Genomic DNA, 18,101 nt, shown 5'->3' on the forward strand with positions numbered 1-18,101 from the left:
CTTATCAGCGTTTTTATTCTCTTCAAACTTGCTCACAGCTCGGATTTGAACAAACAGTGGAAAGGCGCAGGGAAGCCGATAGGGTAAGTGGTGACTTAGGCATTTCCAGGCGGCGCTGTGCAAAGAATGACAGGAAGTACGGCCGTGGAGGGGAAAGCCGTTTCTGACAAAGGTTTTCTCATGGTTAGAAATGTAATGGGCGTGTTGACACTTGGCGCTCTGAAAGCTACAGGGCTCTGACATCATAGCAAAACTGGTAAACAGCATCAGCATACAGGAGCACAGTTGGAGCGACTGAAGACGGCCAAAACAAACTTCAGTGTGTTTTGTTGGAATTAAATATGAAAGACCAGAAAAACGTGGAGGGTTTTTCCGGAGGGAAACTGAATGAGGTTTATATTTGGACTTTAACTAGCCCACAGCCTTTATTTATTTATTTTTTAGCTATTCGTAAAGTGACTGTTCTTCAGGAGTTTCGGGTAGAGAGAAAACGCAAAGTTCCATCAAGCATGGATGGAACTTGATGGTCAAGTATGGAAGGTTATCAGGAATAAGTTAAGCAGCTCCAGATGTTTTAAAGTCGCCTTTGATACACAAGTTAACTGGAACATCGGACTGTGGTCTGTTTTTCAGTCCATCATCATTTTTCCATTACTTTACCACTGTGATGTAATGATTTTCCATTTTGCTCGTTTGTTGTTTTATTTTTCATTGTAATCATATGAAGCACTTTGATCAGCCTGGTCGCTGAAACTAAAGTCAAATAAAATTGCCTTGCCAAAAGAAAAAAAAAATACAAAAATTGATAACCACTAGAACAGTTCACAACATATATAGCAACAAATGATGTTACTTATGTTTATGTTCCAGAATTAGGTGACAAAGTTAAAGAGGGATTCATTATTGGAAATGGGATTCAGGTGTTGTCTTTAGATTCCAGAAGGGGGCAGTGCAGCTTTACCTTTCATCTCATGACCATTTTCATTTCCTGGGCTAAATCTGAAGGAAAACACAGACATCAGTGGGCTCTCCACAGCACAGCTTTACTGCAAACATGAAACAGACAGAATGACAGGAATACATGCATTCACTTGCCTGGGCAAAACTCTTAGTTTTTGAATTGGAAACGGTTTCTTTAAAGAAACCAGTCGAGGAGAAGACGATAAACTGGCTCACATAAATAGAAACAAACACTGTAGAACCAAAACAAGGGGACGGGGGGATTGCGGCTGAATGTTTACTATGAAGCAGCTGCTTGAATGTTTGTGAAATTAGTCAAATATGGAAATATAAACCAGCAATACATTCATTGCAAAGATTCCAAGCTGGTTTTGAAGCTGCTCACAGGTTACGGTTGGAGTTTTGGTTGGATGTCACGCTGGCAGACTCTTTAAAAGTCTTACTTCAAATGTTTGTAACATTCAGGTGAAGCAAAGTTGACACGCAGAAAGACACCAGAGCTGCTTACCGCTCTGCAGGCGCGGTCCTGACCTGCTCGGGTTTAGATTAGATGAGAACTTTTACTGACCGGCGCAGGAGCGGCCATGTGACTTTGCGGCAAAACGAAAACAAACTAACGAGTGGAAATATCCTGGACCTGCTACTGAAAGTAACACTGACGGAAACGGGGTGCTTGTTGCTCGGTTCAGGCAGCGAACGCATGCACGAGGCGGGGTCAGACGGGGTCAGGCGGCGCTGGAGACGGCCAGCTTCTTCAGGTGGTCCATGAACACCTGCAGGCTGACGTCGTCAGTAAGGATGGGAGCCCCGGACTCCTGTGCAAAAAAACAAACCCTGTCAGCATTTTGTCTGATCGGCTGAGGTCAAAGGTCGCCGACGGGGTCCTTACCTGTCCCCAGGCGTACATGTTGTTGTGAGTTTGAGAAGGGTTGACCTTAGAGAGCAGGAAACGAGCCTAAAAACATACAGAAGGTTCTGCTCAGGGTGTTTCCATCACACAGATCCCACCGGGTCAGAACAGTTCTGGGTTCTTCGTTATAGACTGGTTTTATTTTGTTGTGACTTTTTCTTTGTCTAGCTCAGTTAGTTTTAATTAGTTTTTAAAGTGTGTTTGCTGTTTTTTTATTATTTATTAATTAAATATTGTTTAGTTTTAACTTGGTCTTTGCTAAACTAGTTTTAGTTTTTTTTAAATATTTTGGTTAATATTTAGGTGCAGAATTTAAAAAGGTCAAAGTGTTGCACTGTGATTATGTATCCATAATTTGGGAAACGAAGACTCAACAGAAGAAACCATTTTCAAAATTCAATTTTAATAATTCATTTTCAATTATTAAACAATTGACTGGTGTTTTCTCCCAACATTTCCTGTTGCTATTTTGCGGACTTGTGTTGGCGGCCAAAAGGAATATGGAGTGCAGTAATATATTTCACATCAGTTTGAAAAATAAATAGATTCATAAACACCAAAAACGAAGAATATTAGAGCTATAATTCCAGTATTCTCTTTAGGTAGTTTCATAAACGACAATATAATTTCAGTTAGTTGTAGGTTTTCCACATTAATTGCCATTTTTACTTATTTCAGTTAACTAAAATGTTTTCTCAATTTCAGCTTTTGTTAGTTTTAGCTAACTATAACAACCGTAATCCCATAAGAGAACAGGTCGCTTATGGAACACAATCAATGGGAATCTGGTCTTTGACAAATTTTTCAGACTCATATTTCTGCATTTTTTTCCAGTTGTTTTTACGACATTCTGGACATTCGTGAACAAACCAACATTGCCAGGGTTTTATTTTATTTTTATTTCACGTTCTGAAGCAACTGAATACGTTCCAGAAAATCTGGCTTCATTCAGAATCAAAATCTGGCTTCATTCAGCAGCAGCGCTCAGTTTTATGCTCCTCTAATCTAGAACAAAGTTTCAGAAAACTACAAAACAGCTGAAATACTGAGTTATTTTAAATCAAAGCTTAAAAACCCACCTGCTTAGAGTGTCTTTTGATTAACAGTAACTAAAACGATGATTCATATATTTGATCATTATTTTTCTTGATGAGGGCATTTAACAAAATGTAATGTTTGTAGCTTGTTTCATAATTGTTTACTGTGTTATATTTTTATCATGTGAAGCTCTTTGAACTACCTTGTTGCTGAAATGTTCTATAAAAAATAAACTTGACTGGATTCAGCAGGGTGGTGAGAAACAGTTTCTTTACTTTTTATTATTTTTATTTTATTTATTATTAATCAGTGGAAGAAAAGCTTTATTTTTCAGAAATTTTGATTTTATCTTTGTTCATTTATAATCATTTCAAAAGGTTTTCTTTTGGTTCCTTCGTGACCTTGAACGCCTGTGTTTGCTGTGTGTCTGAGTGAGTGAAAAGCAGGCGTGCGACAGCGCCCCCACCTGGCTGCCGCCGTGCTCCGTGTCGATGTATCTCGGCATGGGGAAGCGAGTGTGCAGCAGCTCTTGAGCGTCGTCCACTGGAGCCTGGAGGAGGTGCTTAAAGTTTTCGTACTCAGGCATGTCCTGGTAGCCAGCCTTCCTCCACTGAGACACAGTCTGAAAGAGACAGACGCTTACACACACATTTATTCTAGAGCTAACACACACACCTCCTCCAATTAGCTCGTACCTCTCCGTGGTAGATGACGATCTGGAAGAAGGTGTCCATCAGCAGAATTCGGTCCGGCAGGATGCTGCTGCTGTCCAAGAGCACCGGCTGAAACACACACACACACACCCACCCCCACCCACACAAACACACACCCACACACACACCCACACACACACACACACACATACACACACACACACACACACACATCCTCTTATCAGTCAGCAGGTCGACAACATGAAAGCTCCCTGTTCACAGCGCTCCCTGCAGGGGGTGAGGTGGAATGAAAGCCGTCCACAAGGAGACAGTCTGTGCAACCGGACTGTTAAAATCAAGACCAATTTTTTTCCAGTTGAAAAATGTCCTGTTAGAATCAGGAGAGGGAGGAGGAGCTCCGCCTCAAAGGCGGCGCTAGATCCATTCAGGCGTCTTGCACAGCTGAACGGTTGCCATGGAGATGAAAGGATTTCTCAAACATGCATGAAAGAGTCAAAAAACAACTTCACGTACGTCTTTGATGATTACATAACATTATAACATGATTTACAGCCCAAAAAGGACTCAAGAATAATAACTATCATCTGGAAGTTTATCATATTGACAGATATGTGGGAAACAGTACAGAGGCCTTTGAGGGACATAATGAAAACTTGGTTTTAACGTTAAACTGTGAGGCTCGTTACCTCAGGTGGGCCGTTGAAGGAGTAGGCATACAGCACAGGCTGGATCATGATGAGGGCCTGGGTCAGGTCCTGCCTGTTGAAATGGTGTCGGTAATAGGAACTCTCATCAGGACTGTTGTTGAACACCTGCAGGAACGGGGAGCGCCGCAGATGGAACATGAACTGGAAAAAAGATGGGGAAAAAACAACATTTAGGGAAAGCAGGACAGAACAGCTGGGCGGTGACGGTTAGGGCGACATGCAGGTCACCTGAGGATAGAGGGAGAACGTCTCAGAAAATCTAAAGGAGTTGGGGTCGTCCTTGTGATAGTCACCAAACTTCTGACACTGCACACAAACATCGAGCCACAAGAGGTTAAATCTTGTTGATTTTTTCATAGTGTATTCAAAAGTGTTTCAAATGTGTTATTATGTAGTCACTGTTTCCTACCAGTCTGATCAGCTGTCTATCCAACCATCGAAGCACATCAGGTCCCTCCTCCGTTTCTGCCCGGTAAACCGCCAACCTGGCCATCAAGATGGCTGCCGCCTCCTGGTCGAACGATGCCGCTATGCTCTGGATCTGAGTCTGAGCATCAGCCCAGCTGAAAGAAACATAACGCTGTAAATAGACATGTACACAACGCACAACACTTGGAAATTTGGATGTGGGCGACTAAAGGATGCAAGAAAAGAATATTTTCATGACGGCTTCTTAATTTCTGTCGCATCTGAATGAGACTGAAGCTCTTTAGTTTTTAAAACATATTTTCTTGTCTATCAACATACAAATATAGATATGATGTCATGTAACATTGGTATGTTATCAGATTTCCAATGTTTCAGTTACCATGCTTCACTCATGTCAGGACAGAACTAGGGACGCACCGATCCACTTCCTACGCCGATATCTGAGGTCTAGTATCGGCCAATACTGATTCCATACAGAAAAATAATGCGGAACTGACTTAAAACATTTCTTTTTTTGCTAAACAGACATAAATGTGCTGAATTAAAATGTTATTTGCTAACTTTGCAGCAGTATAGCACAATGAACTACAACAGCAGCTTCACCAGCTGGTCAAACATGGAAAAACAATTTGCATTTGTCCAGTCAGTGTTAGCAGTAGAACAGCCAATGGAAAATGAATAACAAAGAAACTGCAAAAAACAATGGTTGACTGCCTTGGTCAAACATGCAAAAAATAAAACTAACAAATTAGGAATTCAAAGTATAATGTAAAATAAATAATATGCACAAAGCGCAGACTTAGACAGAACAGATCTGTCCTTATGGATAGGGCACATCGTCCCCGATCCCCGATCTAAAATTGTTTCGATATCAGGACTGATACGGACAGTGATATGGGATCTGTGCATCTCTAGACGGAACTATACATTTTAATATGATATGAGATGGAGACAAGAGCACAGAGTGCAGCTGCGTTATCATACTTTCTTGCAGTTGTGGTGACTCGGATGCGCCTTTGCCCTGAGGAGTGCTGGTACTGCGTGACGAACTGGATGGCTCCCCGGCCACCTTGAGGGATTGGAGCATTGTGCTGTAAGAACCAGAAGCAGGAAGATCAGTAATCTGCTGGGAGGGATCGTCCGGTGGCAGCACTCAGGTGGGTCAAGAGGACGATTAGTACGTGACTCAGACCATGTGGGTTTTGCACCATGGATAATCAAGACAATTTTCCGTGTGTTTCAAAAACTTGCACAGTTTGTATTTAGGTGAACTCTGACCAACGTTGTTTGCTTCTTGGACAATGCTTACTGATCACAGTACATCAAAAGGCTTTTGCATAGAAAAAAGGAACAACAAAAAATGTATTTATAGTAAATTTCACAAAAACAAAGCAGAAGAAATTGGAAGTTTGCTTCATGTATGCTTATGTTGTAAAATGAAGTATAAAAAAATCCAACTAAATCAAAAGGGCTGCATAATTCTCCTTTTCTCAACAACCCATGTTTACCCAGATGAAGCTTATCAACGGTATCAGCCAAAAACCAAAACTCTCAATGTTTAGATTTCTAGTGGAAATCAACTGCATTGATCGGCCTTCACATCTCTCTGGGCTTTGATTGAAACATTCCCAGTAAAAAGCATCACAAGAGCCTGTAACTCTGAGAAAACAATGAGTTACATGTACAAGCAAGATTATTATTTTTTTTTTATTCCCTGCAAAGTCCCTTTTCTGGAAATGATACCAGGAGCTCTTAAAAAGAACCTGAAGTTAGTCTGCAGTTTTTGATTGTGCTATTCAGTAACTGTTACTATGCGTCCTGGAAGTCACACAATACTGCCCCTTTAAAACACCTACCAAAGTAAAAAAAAAAAAAAAAAAGTTCATCTTATTCTGTTTTTAATAATCCACTTTTCTCTGAGTCCAGGAGATACAATACAAATCAGCAGTGCAACAAAGTCTGGACAAATTACATCAGCTGTGGTCTGGGATGTTTCCTCAGCAGCCTTTCCAGAAGTCTGTCGACCTGACCACACTCCATGCCACCACTCAATCAACTGAAACTCCCACGTCGGAGGCTGACCGACGTGATTCATGCAGCCAAACTTAACCAATTATCGGCTTGTCTGACCCTCAGAAATTTTATTTTTACCTTTCTGGTGAGTGAACACGCCACGGCTAATTAGTTCTTCAAGCAAGAAGAACTAATTAGGTGATTGTTTCTACTAACTGAAGAAGAATCAAAGCTATAATATTGCAAAACAAATAAAAATTAATTAATTAAGAGGAAACTAGATGCGAGTAGCATGTTAGAGATAAATGTATGGACTATACAGTTTCTAATAATTATTCATCTAAATCTGAACTGCTAAGAAAAGGGATGGTGGAGTTTGTGTCAAATTCAAATTTGCTGACATGTGGATCATATTTGTAAGGCACCATATAAGTTATAAAGCATGAATAATGGAATAATCTGCTTACATATATATGAACTTTGCACTTGTGATTTAATTAAGTCACAAGAGATTATGTATTATGTATTATGTATAAATTAAGAATCTAACCAGAGCAGGTCAGTGAATGTCTTTAATAAAACCATAAACTAACTCCCATCTGTAACGTCACAACATTTTGAACTAGAATTTGCAGTGTTGTGCTGCCATCTGCTGGTTATTTTAGGACATGATAACGAGATTCACAAATGCATTCTTTTCGAGAGTAGGCTAGCAACAAAACTCTGTTCTTACAGTTTCATATCTGAGCCAAGAATATACTGAACGGTTCCAGACTGTTTACCAAACAAAAGAAAATGCAGAAGAATCAAATAAAACTCAAGTTTTTATGCTCATTTTTACAGCTGCATAATATGAGCAAACAAGACAATTGTGACATCAAACATTGTAATAACATTGTGAGAAATCTAAAAGATTTATTTCTCTTTGATCATTTATGAAGTCTCCACACTATGACAGAACTGGAGTATCTCAGTCAATAACTTCTACATCAGGTTTCTTCATCAAGATCAATAAAAGTCCATCTAATAATAATGAATTAGTCAATAAGAAACTAGAACTAGAAACTAGCCAGAACCTCACTAGTCAGACAGACACAATCACTCCAATAAAACCTTATGGTTGAGTTGGAAATGATTATGTTTGTTTGTCTTTAATAGCTGGTTAGACTACTCATTATCTTTGGCCTGTTTTGGCTGTGAACCTAACTCAGAAAGACAGGAAGCCTTTTTAATTTCAAGTTTATTTATCCCAAGCTATATCATTATTGTGATATCCACTAATATCTTTGCATATCACATGTTTTTGTAATATCATGTAGCCCTAGTTTAGGGTTAGTGTAGAAGTTAAAACTGTCCTCAGTGTTCTCCGGGTTCTGGATAGAGGCTAGGTGTACATACCTGGTTCACGACCTCGAAGTAAAGAGCCAGCGTTGTGCTGGCATCCAGACCGCAGATCTTCCACTGGCAGGTTCCTCCCGTCCCGATCTCCTGAAATAAGAAGGTTCACAGCGTTGACAACATTACATGGCTTTCAGACCGTTTACACGGCACTGAGAAGATTTATCCGTCAAACAGATTATTTAGTGAGCAGGGGTAAAACATAGGAGTGGGCAGTAACTGAATTCTTGTTTTTTCTTTTGGGGGGAGGGGTTTTCCCACCAATTCAAGCAGCATCTGTAAGAGGCAGCGCTAGGACCCTCCTTCACCTGAGTGAAGCTGGCCCCTCCCCCTTCTTCAATTCAAATCAGACAAAATTGGTGTCAAATGTTTGTGCTACATTTGTGCAGCAAAAACATTTTTTGTGCTGCTATCATGTTAAAGATATGAAGAAAAGTTTCCAGAGGTCATGAAAGGTCAACCAGACCCCCGACCCCACCTTCTTCAAATCAGACAAAATTGGTGTGAATCAGCTTGACTACATTTGTGCTGGTTTGTACAGAAAAATGTTTTGTTTGTGCTGCTTCAGCTTTGAAGATATTAATGAAAGTTTAAAGTTCAAAGGGTCAACCAGCCCCCACCCCACTTTTACTAAAATTAAAACAATACCAGCTGTTTAAACCCAAAGCAACACAAACAAAAATTGTTGCTGCACAAACCAGCACAAACATCCAGTTAGATGAGGATTATAAAGATTACTGGACACAAATAGAGTCTCCAAACAATGCCAGTCATAGTTAATCTGTAATGTAAACTGATAGAAAACAAATATATGCACATGAGGACGGATCTCAGCTTAATGTTCTCCTGACTTAACTTAAAATAAAATCCTAGACCTGCTGTGGGATGTGTTCATACCTGACAGAATCTAAGCTGAAAATGTGTGCACGTTTGATAATGAGAGCATTTCACTCTGTTGTTCCTGTGTGCGCCTGTAGGGGGCAGTGTGATAAAGTGGTGGCAGTGACTCTTACGTTTTCAGACACACAGGGTCCTTTTGCGCTCAGAGACACACAGGGGCCGATCGCTCCACACACTTTGACCTCTCTGGATGTCTGCAGCAGGACAGAGCAACATTCATTAGTGCGTGGAACAGACGAGCCGGGGAAGAGCTCTGCTGCCTCCTGTTGGCTTTCTGGTTCATACCTTGACCTCAAGTGTGGCAGAAAACGCCATCTTGAAAGATCCCTGGACGTCTTTGGTGAAAACCCTCTGGAAGGTTTGTTTGAACAGAGACGTGTTGAAGGAGTCGGCCATCACCATGTATCCTCTGACCAAACAGAAAAAACATTGACAAAAAATAAAATAAATTCTTATAACCATTTGTACAAGCAACCAACTACATTCAAAATGTCTTCCAGAACGCTACAAAGATAGTGGGCAGTGTACTAAATTGTTACAGAAGTTACAATAATTATTACCAAAACAAAGAAGCAATTAAAAAATGCTACAAATGTGCTAATTTAGGAAATGTATATATTTTGTTCTCCTATACACAGTCAGTTTATGATGCCCTGTAAAAGTACTCAAACTGCTTCAACTTTATGACCACAAACATGTGGAGAACCTTCAATCAGCATGAAAGCAATTTGATTAGAGATGCACCTACCCAATATTAATAACAGAAAACAATTTTGGATCGGGTAACAGACAATGTGTCCAATCCATAAGAGCAGATCTATTCAGTCTAATGCTTTGCTTTGTGCTATGAATGGCATCATGCTTTATTATTTATTTTACATTATATTTAGAATTCCTAATTGTTCTTTCTGGACCATTTCAAAGAAGGTTTGTGACTATTTGTTTTGGCCAAGTAGTTAACCTGTTGTTTTAGTCAGTTTCAATTTCTTGATTATTTATTTTCCATTACTCTACTCCTGAACAAATGAAAGTTGTTTTTCCATGTTTGACCAAGCTAGTGAAGCTATTGGTGTATTTCAATGTTCTGTACTGGTGCAGAGTTAGCAAATACATTTACGATTCAGTACATTTATATTTGCTTTTTTGTTTTTTAAAAAAGAAAAATCGTCGGTTCAGCTCTGTTTTCTGTATCACATCGGAATCAGCTGATGTCATACTTCAGGTATTGGAGGTGAAAAAAGTGGATCTGTGTGTCCCTAACAACAATATTAATAATAATAATATTAGAATAAAAACAGCCTATATTGTGATGCAAAGGGAAAATTCGTTAATAATAATAATAATAATAATAATAATAATAATAATAATAATAATCATAATTTGTGTATGATTTTAATGTTATAACATTCCATATTGTTCAAGCAGCTATTTGTTTTCCCCTTTCAAAACCTCGGCTGCAGAGACAGACTGAGTGCTAGGTTTTAGGCCTGGACATGGATCAGTGTTTTTTTTGTTGTTTTTTTGGGGGGGTATTGTGACACGGAGGGTCCCTACAACAGACATCCAGGCGTGTGTGTTTACCCTGTGTAGTTGGGGCAGCATTTCATCTCCAGCAAACCCGTCTGATCAAGAGCGCAGGCGTATATGTCGATGATGTGGCCATTAGTGGAAGCTCTGTTAGCGAGAGCCTCGAAATGCTGCGACACACAGATCAACACACACAGTTTAGACGCAGAGGTTTAACCCGAGGCTGCTGGAATGCAACTTCACACCTCCAGTAAAACAGATTTAGTGTTTGGTCGATTATTTCTGTACTATGACAATGCCTTTTGGCAGTTAATATTATACAGAGAGAGAGCTGGTTCATTTGATTTTAAACAGTGAGGAAAACATGTCTATTGGTTGAGCAGCAGAGCTGAGCAGGCGGGTTGAACCAATGAAATACCAAATCCTGTCCACACTGCAACGACACAAAATCTTGACACCCTTGAAATAAGACTAAACTAACTCACAAACAACTTTTCAACTAAATACAAGAGACTGTTTTAAGTAAATAATTCTTGAATATTGATATAAAAAGTACTAGTTAGATAGGCAGATTTATTAACTTACAAGACATTTTTCCCATGTTATAGGTGAAAAAATCCTTGAGTGGGACTAGTAGATTTTTATTACTGATAAGAAACTGACTTAAAACAACCTCTTATGTCTTGTTTAAAAAGTTCCTTGTAAACTCCTTGTGAGTTTAAAGTGAACTAATCTATTTGTTAAGACTGTTTTTGCAGTCTGCCAGTTGGTATGTTGTTCCTTGGTTCAACGGCTGCCTTATAAAGCCTTTTGATTCTGGCTGCAGAATGTCATGTTTCCAGAGAGGGAGATGCTGTCCCACACCAAGACACCTCCAGTTTTCTTTACAATTTGAATTAATATGAGTTACGACCAGATTTCGTTTCGTTTTTGTGACCAATTAAGTATTTTTGAATTTGAATTGTACTTGAATAAAGCATTTTCCATCATCAGAGGGACCAAAGTGCTGTACAGAATTCATAAAAACAATTAAATACAAAAGCAATAAAATATTATAAATGGTGTAATAATAGACACAAAAGACATAGAATTCAAAAATTCTAAATACTTTTAAAATGAGCCTAATAATTAGTTGTCTTATTATCATCTCTTCAGACTTTGTGCTGTGATTATTGAAGGTTATTTCTTTAAACTACTGTAAATGATTATAGGAAACTGCATCACTAATGACATTTGACTCAATAAAAAGACATTTTTGACTTTATGAACACATAGCAGTGACTCACCTTGGTGGCTTTCTTCATGAACTTGGCATTGTCCTTCTCGATGTCATGCCAGGACCTGATGGGGGTCTTCAGCTCGTCCCCGACCACCATCCCTGGTCCCTGTGTGCCCGGGCCCCCGATGAACGTCATGATCCGGGCGCCGGTGTTAGGGAAAGTGCACTGAATGGAGGAAGAGTCTGTCAGATTTTGCATGCCGTCGTCATGACAATGAGACCTGAACGCTGACCCCTGACCTCCAGAAGCCCCACAGCAATAGACATGGCGACACCCAGCGAGCGCAGTGGCCTTTTCCCCTGAGTGACGGGCCAGGGGTCGCGCTGCAGCTCCCCCAACAGGTCAGTCAGGTTCATGTCAATCTTCTGCACTGGTTGCAGGAACCTGAAGTCACAAGAGAAACAAGAGACCGGCACACAGCCACAACACTTTTAATCAAGTGACAAAAATATTAAAAGTACTGGTGACAAACAACTTAAAACTGCAGAATCTAACTTTTATGAAAAATATATATATATTTTTTTTTTACATTTTTGTAAAAAAAAAAGTAACATATTTGTTAATAAATATCATTATCATTATGTCCTGAAAGAATGAGACAAGAATGAGGCAAATTATTTTTATTTGACAAAAAAATAAATAAAAAATCAAACTTCTCTTCCTTCTCCCAGTGGTTCTACTGCGATCTGCAGAAATACAACGCTTGGTAAGAAACAACCAATCACAGTCAGGGGCTGGGTCTTAGCGCTCTCCATTACACCCAGTCCCGTGCAGTCAATACAGACTCAAGATTACCGGTTTTCTGCCAATGTGTTAGTGACGGAAAATCAACTGAACTTTACAAGAGAACTGTTAATTCACCGTCACTGGTGGCTATGCTAACTAGCGTTGGCATTCGTGGCAGGCTCTGTTGTGGAGGAGGAGCTGTAGCCCAGCAAAGAGCAAGGGTGAGCAGTGCATACAGGAGGGTGACTGACAGTGGTAAGACCCGCCTCCTGGCTCTGATTGGTTGTTTCTGCAGTAGGACCACAGGGAAGAGGCAGATGAGCTTTATTTTTCACAGCTTGTCTGCCTCATATTATATTATGTTATAGGGCATAGTGACAGTTTTAATAAATATGTAAAAATGCTTATTTTATAAAAGTTACATACGGCCTCTAAAATTGGTGCTGGTGGGTCAGACTGGATATCGACTTATCAGTATTTCTAACGATCTTACCTGTTGGACAAAGGCTGCTGGGAGGTCTGAGGCCCTCGACCCTGAGCCGCAGAGGGCTTTGTTAGCCCGAGCATGTCCTGCAACAAAATTCATATCATATCCTTTGTTTGCCATAGAACCATGTCTTTGTTTTTCTTTTTTCTTTTGTTTTGCTGTGAAGGATTAAAGAGTGCTGACCAAAAACTGGACAGGTAAAGATTGAGACCTAAGGGCATAACACTAAAAATAACAAAAAGAACTATTTATTATTACTTTATTAGGTAACTGTATGGCTGTTAAAGCATGACACAGCATTTGTAATACGCTACTTTGGGACACGGTCACATAAAATGCATCAGTAAAGCATATTCTGATTCTGAATCCTGACAATACGGACAGCTCTGGGTGGTTTTAAATATCACTAATTGGAATTTATTGTGAAAATGACAAATCAAAATTCTTATCGCGATAAGCAATTTATCACGATAAATGATAAACGATACCATAAATGACCAGGATCCCATTTACCTGCAGCTGCTTAGCGTTCAGGTCCTTTGTGCCCCTGAAAACGTAACTCTTGGAGATCCCCTCACAGCCCAGCTCGTGGACCTGAACCATGCGTCCAAAGGTGATGAGTCCCACCAGAGCGGTGGGGGGCAGCAGAGACAGGGACATCTGCAGAGACTCTTTCAGAGCCTGCAAGTCCTCGTCCTCCATGCAGGTGTCCACCACGTACAGGAAGACGAGCGGAATCTGAGGGCCCCGCTGGTGCCGGAGAACACAGTTGGTCAAGCGTCTGGCAGCGAGGTGAGCCGCTCGTCGGTCTCACGCCGCAGCTTTCTCACCTGCACAACATACTCGATGGTGGAGAAGTGAGGCAGCAGCTCAGCGGGCTGGTTCACCTCCGAGATGCCGGCATAGGATGGAGGAAACTGAGAAGAGGAGGGTCGGGTGTCAGTCTCTCTGGATAGCTGTTCTCCCGTCCCCACAGCAGGACCCCACTCACCTGGTTCCTCTGGTAGCAGAAGTTACACGCCCACAGCTTGGCTCTGTAGTCCACTTGGCTGAAACAGGTGGAGAGGAAGACAGAGGGACAGTAGAGGCGCAGAAAAAACAAAACGTATATATTTTGAATAAGCTAACCTACTGGCAATTTAAGTTACAAAATGTTACAAACAAACCTACTTTTTTTAAAAAAAATATAAACAGATGGAATTTGATACCGTATGGCACCTTAGAATAGAATAGTTTTACATAAATGTTCCATTTGTTTTCTCTGTCTTTTTGTTAGGTAAATTGTATATATTATTATCAAATATTTGTTGTTAGATGTGCCTTTATAATGTTCTTGTCTTATATGCCTTTACTTGTTTTGTTTCATCTTAGCATAAAGAATGTTTCTGTGTTGTTGAATTACTTTGATTCCTTTCTCAGAATTCCTCTCTGAGGAAGAGCAGAGACAAACGTTTTCACAAGGTTATCGCTCAGCAGAAACTTCTGCATCCTTGACCTGTTAGATGGCTATAAAACCGTCGCCATGAAGACGTACAACTTGCTCTGTTCTACCCTGTGTCTGGAACAGAATAATCTAGTGCAAGATACAATGTGTCTTAGTTAGTGATTGTCATTAGCACTGCAACTAAGTGATGAAGTGTTTTGCCCCCACCCCTTAGAGTTGCAGTGTTCTCTGTGAAAGGGACTCCGAAAGTAATAAAAAGAGAGGAGCAGACAAATGTGTTTTCAGAGCAGTTGGAGATTTGTGACAGGAAACACATTTCTATCCGTTCTCCTCGCGAGATAAAAGAATCTAACTCTCTTGTCTTTTCTGTGTTTGTTTAATTTGTCTTTAATAGGTGTCAAACCTGACACTTTTCCTCTTGTCAGTCACATAATTCATTGAATAAATATAATTAGGAAAGAGTACAAATTATGACATGAGTAAAAATTAGATGTATAAATATGTAGAGTATGGGACATATTTGGATGAGACAGTTGGGGGTTTGTTTTCTTCTTACTCCTCTTCAAACTGCACGTGGAAGTTTTGGTTTTTTATGTTTGATTACTATTATGACATTTTATTGTTTTCTTAATTATGTGACACTTTACTTCTTCAAAATAAATCAAAATTTTATTACTTGAAACAGAATGTTTCAAGTAATCCACTGAATTAAACAGTGACCCTATAAAAAAAAGAAGTAAAAATTAAAACAAAATCGCTGGACACTGAAAGATTTGCATCTCCAAGGGACAAAGTTCTGCACAGACAGGTGAGTTACACACAGGTGGAAGGGCGTACCAGAGTGGGTTGAGGACCGCACGGCAGGTGGCACGGCTGCACAGGACGGGTTCGTACTGGATTGGGGGCAGGTCGCTTCTCTCCCGCAGTGGCGTGAACAGAGCGGCCACTGGCACCACCATGCGGGTCGCCTCCAGGCGGCTGGAGGGCCAGACGTTCCAGCTGAAGCGGACGCCGTCGCGTTCCTCGTTCTGAGCGATGTACTCGGCGAAGGTGGCCATGTCGAAGCAGGGGTCACAAGGTCACAGGAAAGCTGTGGGGGGTTGGCAGATTTAGAGTACAGTAAACAACAAGCACAATGCTCAGTGGAACGTCAGGGTTCAAAGGTTAAATACATCAGTCAAGACACGCTAAAGAGTCAAACTTTGACTCGTTTCTCTTCTGCAATTGATCACAACGCAATTTCCATGTAGTGGGAAGAATTGCTGCTTTCCTGTTTTAAATCAGTGCAGTTGATTGTTGTCACGTTTTTATTTGGAATTGCTGTGTTTTGATTAAAAATAGCTTAGTGCTTTTTTTAATGCAAAAATCTTCACTTTTTTTCACTTCTGTTACAGATACCAATATCTGAGGCCCAGTATCGGCCAATGCAATCCAATACACAAAAACAGCTGAAACGACATAAAACTTTTCTTCTTCTTTTTTAAACATATGTAAATGTACTGAATTACAAATTAATTTGCTCACTCTGCACTAGTACAGCACACTGAAATATACCAATAACTTCACTAGCTTCAACATGGAAAAACAGCTTTTATTTGTTCAGTCAGTGTAATTAGGAGTAGAACAGCTAATGGAAAATAAACAATAAAGAAACTGAAACTAATAAAAATAAAAGGCTGACTATTTACAATTTAAAATTCTAAATATTATGTAAAATGAATAACAAAGCACGATGTCACTCAAAGCACAAAGCATAAAATTAGACTTATGGATCGGGTATTCTATCATCGATACCAAATCTAGAATTTTTTCCCAATATTGGGATCAATACAGATATTAATATCAGATTGGTGCAGCTCTAGCTTTTTTTTTTTTAAACTTCTTGTGTATCGAGAAACTGGATTTTCTCCCCATTCCTTTTTCTGCCAGTGTGCTATGGAGTCTGTATTAATCTATTCAAAGCATTTACATATATGGGACCAACTCACAGCTGTCATCTCAAAGCACTTTGCCAAACCAACAAGTCCAATACAAATCAAGAAGTTTACATTTAATTCAATGCAATCCAGTCAGACTGGTAAAAATCAGTCATGTACATTCCAGTTCGACCCGACTTATATATATGGCAAAGAGTTATCCATCTGGGGAATCCCAGCTTACTGAGAGGAATTACTGGCTTGACATCAACCACTTCGGAGGCATATGGAGACAGAGGAAAGAAACCAACTGGGAAGAAACCTTTAGAGTATGTAATCTTGGTGAATATTGACTTGATAAAACAATAAGGTATATTATAATGCTGATCCCCCACAGGTTTGTTATTAAGTAATAATTTCCTCAAATTTCGGTATTGGGTTTCTTAAAGGCTCACAGAATAAATACATAATCCATTCCACAGCTTTCAGCTTTGTGTTTGCAAAAAGTTTAGAAATCCAGGTGTCATTTTCATGGCCACTTTACAATTATGCATAAAATAAACTGAACTTTAAGGTGGAAACATGATAAAATGTGGAGAAGTTTAAGGGCCTATAGAAAACTTCCAGCCTCCCACCGCCCAGTAATAGAGTAGCCTTCTGGATTTCGTTACCCATATAAAGAGTACATCATCTGGAGACTAGTTAGCTTGCTGTTGATTTCAGACAACAAATACAGAATGTTGCAGCAGCAGCAGGCTTATTGATCAGACTTTAAATAGAATAGAAGTACTTTATTCATCCCAGCAGGGAAATTACTTCGCAGATCATTATTTATCCAACTCTCAATATGTTTATTGTAATTTTATAAATATGTAAAACCCTCACCCAGCCAGCCAGCCACCCACCGAACGACCAACACCCGCGGGCAGTTTTCACTGACTTGGTTATACTTTGGCTCACATTAACTTTAAGCATATCTATATATAAAAACAAAAGGTGTGTAGAACAGCACAAGTCTTCAGCCTGACTGACATCACAAGGTTCACTGTCTGTTTCGTGTTTACAGCTGATAAATGTGGACTCCCAAAGATGCTAAACAATCCGTTTAAACCTCAGGTCATCTCCTGCTACCAGCGGGTGGATGGCAGCTTCGCTTCGGCTGCCCAGAAGCAGCTGCAGCCCGTACGGGAGTAGAAAGTGTTCCAGGCGAAGCCAAAGATCTCTCGGGTGCAGCCGAGAAACTGTTTCAAAAGAAAGTCAGAACTTACCGCCGCTGCGAATCCGCCGCTCCTCTCCTCGCGCTGACAACGAAGCAAAACAATATGGCGGCAGCCGTTGCCACGTCAAGACACAGAGGGTATGCGAAGGAAGAGGTCTCACTCTGAGTGGAACAGAGGAGCCACATTCCGCGTCGCTCCAAAGACATCACACACACACACACACACATATATGTGCCTATGTATGTATGTACATATATACATACACATATATACACGCACACACATATATAAATATGTATGTATACATATTAAACCAAATGTAGAACCAGATTTGTGGAATTCCACAATTCTCTGAGATCTGGTTTATTTGTATTTTTTTATAACGGAAAAAAATCATTTTCTTTTAATTCAAATCTAAATCATCACTCAGACTTACAAAGCTACATAATCATCATCATCATCGAGGCTTTCC

General features: G+C 40.0%; 1 protein-coding gene across 2 annotated transcripts; it reads right to left on the reverse strand.

The window, feature by feature from the left end:
• Positions 1 to 1,022: 1,022 nt before the first annotated feature.
• sec23a (Sec23 homolog A, coat complex II component) lies at positions 1,023 to 17,795 on the reverse strand. Of its 2 annotated transcripts, none has more exons than XM_032547338.1 (20): positions 17,678 to 17,795; positions 15,331 to 15,583; positions 14,041 to 14,098; positions 13,880 to 13,966; positions 13,563 to 13,799; positions 13,056 to 13,132; positions 12,076 to 12,220; positions 11,843 to 12,001; positions 10,611 to 10,726; positions 9,315 to 9,438; positions 9,143 to 9,223; positions 8,130 to 8,219; positions 5,703 to 5,809; positions 4,699 to 4,852; positions 4,518 to 4,595; positions 4,269 to 4,430; positions 3,604 to 3,690; positions 3,375 to 3,530; positions 1,850 to 1,915; positions 1,023 to 1,775 (listed from the first exon to the last, which is right to left on the reverse strand). In XM_032547338.1, the coding sequence occupies exons 2-20, from the start codon at positions 15,549 to 15,551 to the stop codon at positions 1,686 to 1,688; spliced, it is 2,295 nt and encodes a 764-aa protein (XP_032403229.1). In that variant the 5' UTR covers positions 15,552 to 15,583; positions 17,678 to 17,795; the 3' UTR covers positions 1,023 to 1,685. The 2 variants fall into 2 exon arrangements, with proteins under 2 accessions (XP_032403229.1, XP_032403230.1); XM_032547339.1 differs by lacking the exon at positions 17,678 to 17,795 and adding an exon at positions 17,521 to 17,640.
• Positions 17,796 to 18,101: the final 306 nt, after the last annotated feature.

Source organism: Xiphophorus hellerii, chromosome 19 (assembly GCF_003331165.1).
Source record: "Xiphophorus hellerii strain 12219 chromosome 19, Xiphophorus_hellerii-4.1, whole genome shotgun sequence".
Classification (NCBI taxonomy): Eukaryota; Metazoa; Chordata; class Actinopteri; order Cyprinodontiformes; family Poeciliidae; genus Xiphophorus; species Xiphophorus hellerii.

Bases quoted from the DNA above. Each gene is read 5' to 3' on its own strand.
- sec23a (XM_032547338.1), bottom strand. From the start codon at position 15,551: ATGGCCACCTTCGCCGAGTACATCGCTCAGAACGAGGAACGCGACGGC. The intron at 13,133-13,562 runs GTAAATGGGATC...ATTTTGTTGCAG, and splicing joins TGAACGCTAAGCAGCTGCAG to GACATGCTCGGGCTAACAAA. The intron at 12,221-13,055 runs GTAAGATCGTTA...TTGTGACTTCAG, and splicing joins CAGCAGCCTTTGTCCAACAG to GTTCCTGCAACCAGTGCAGA.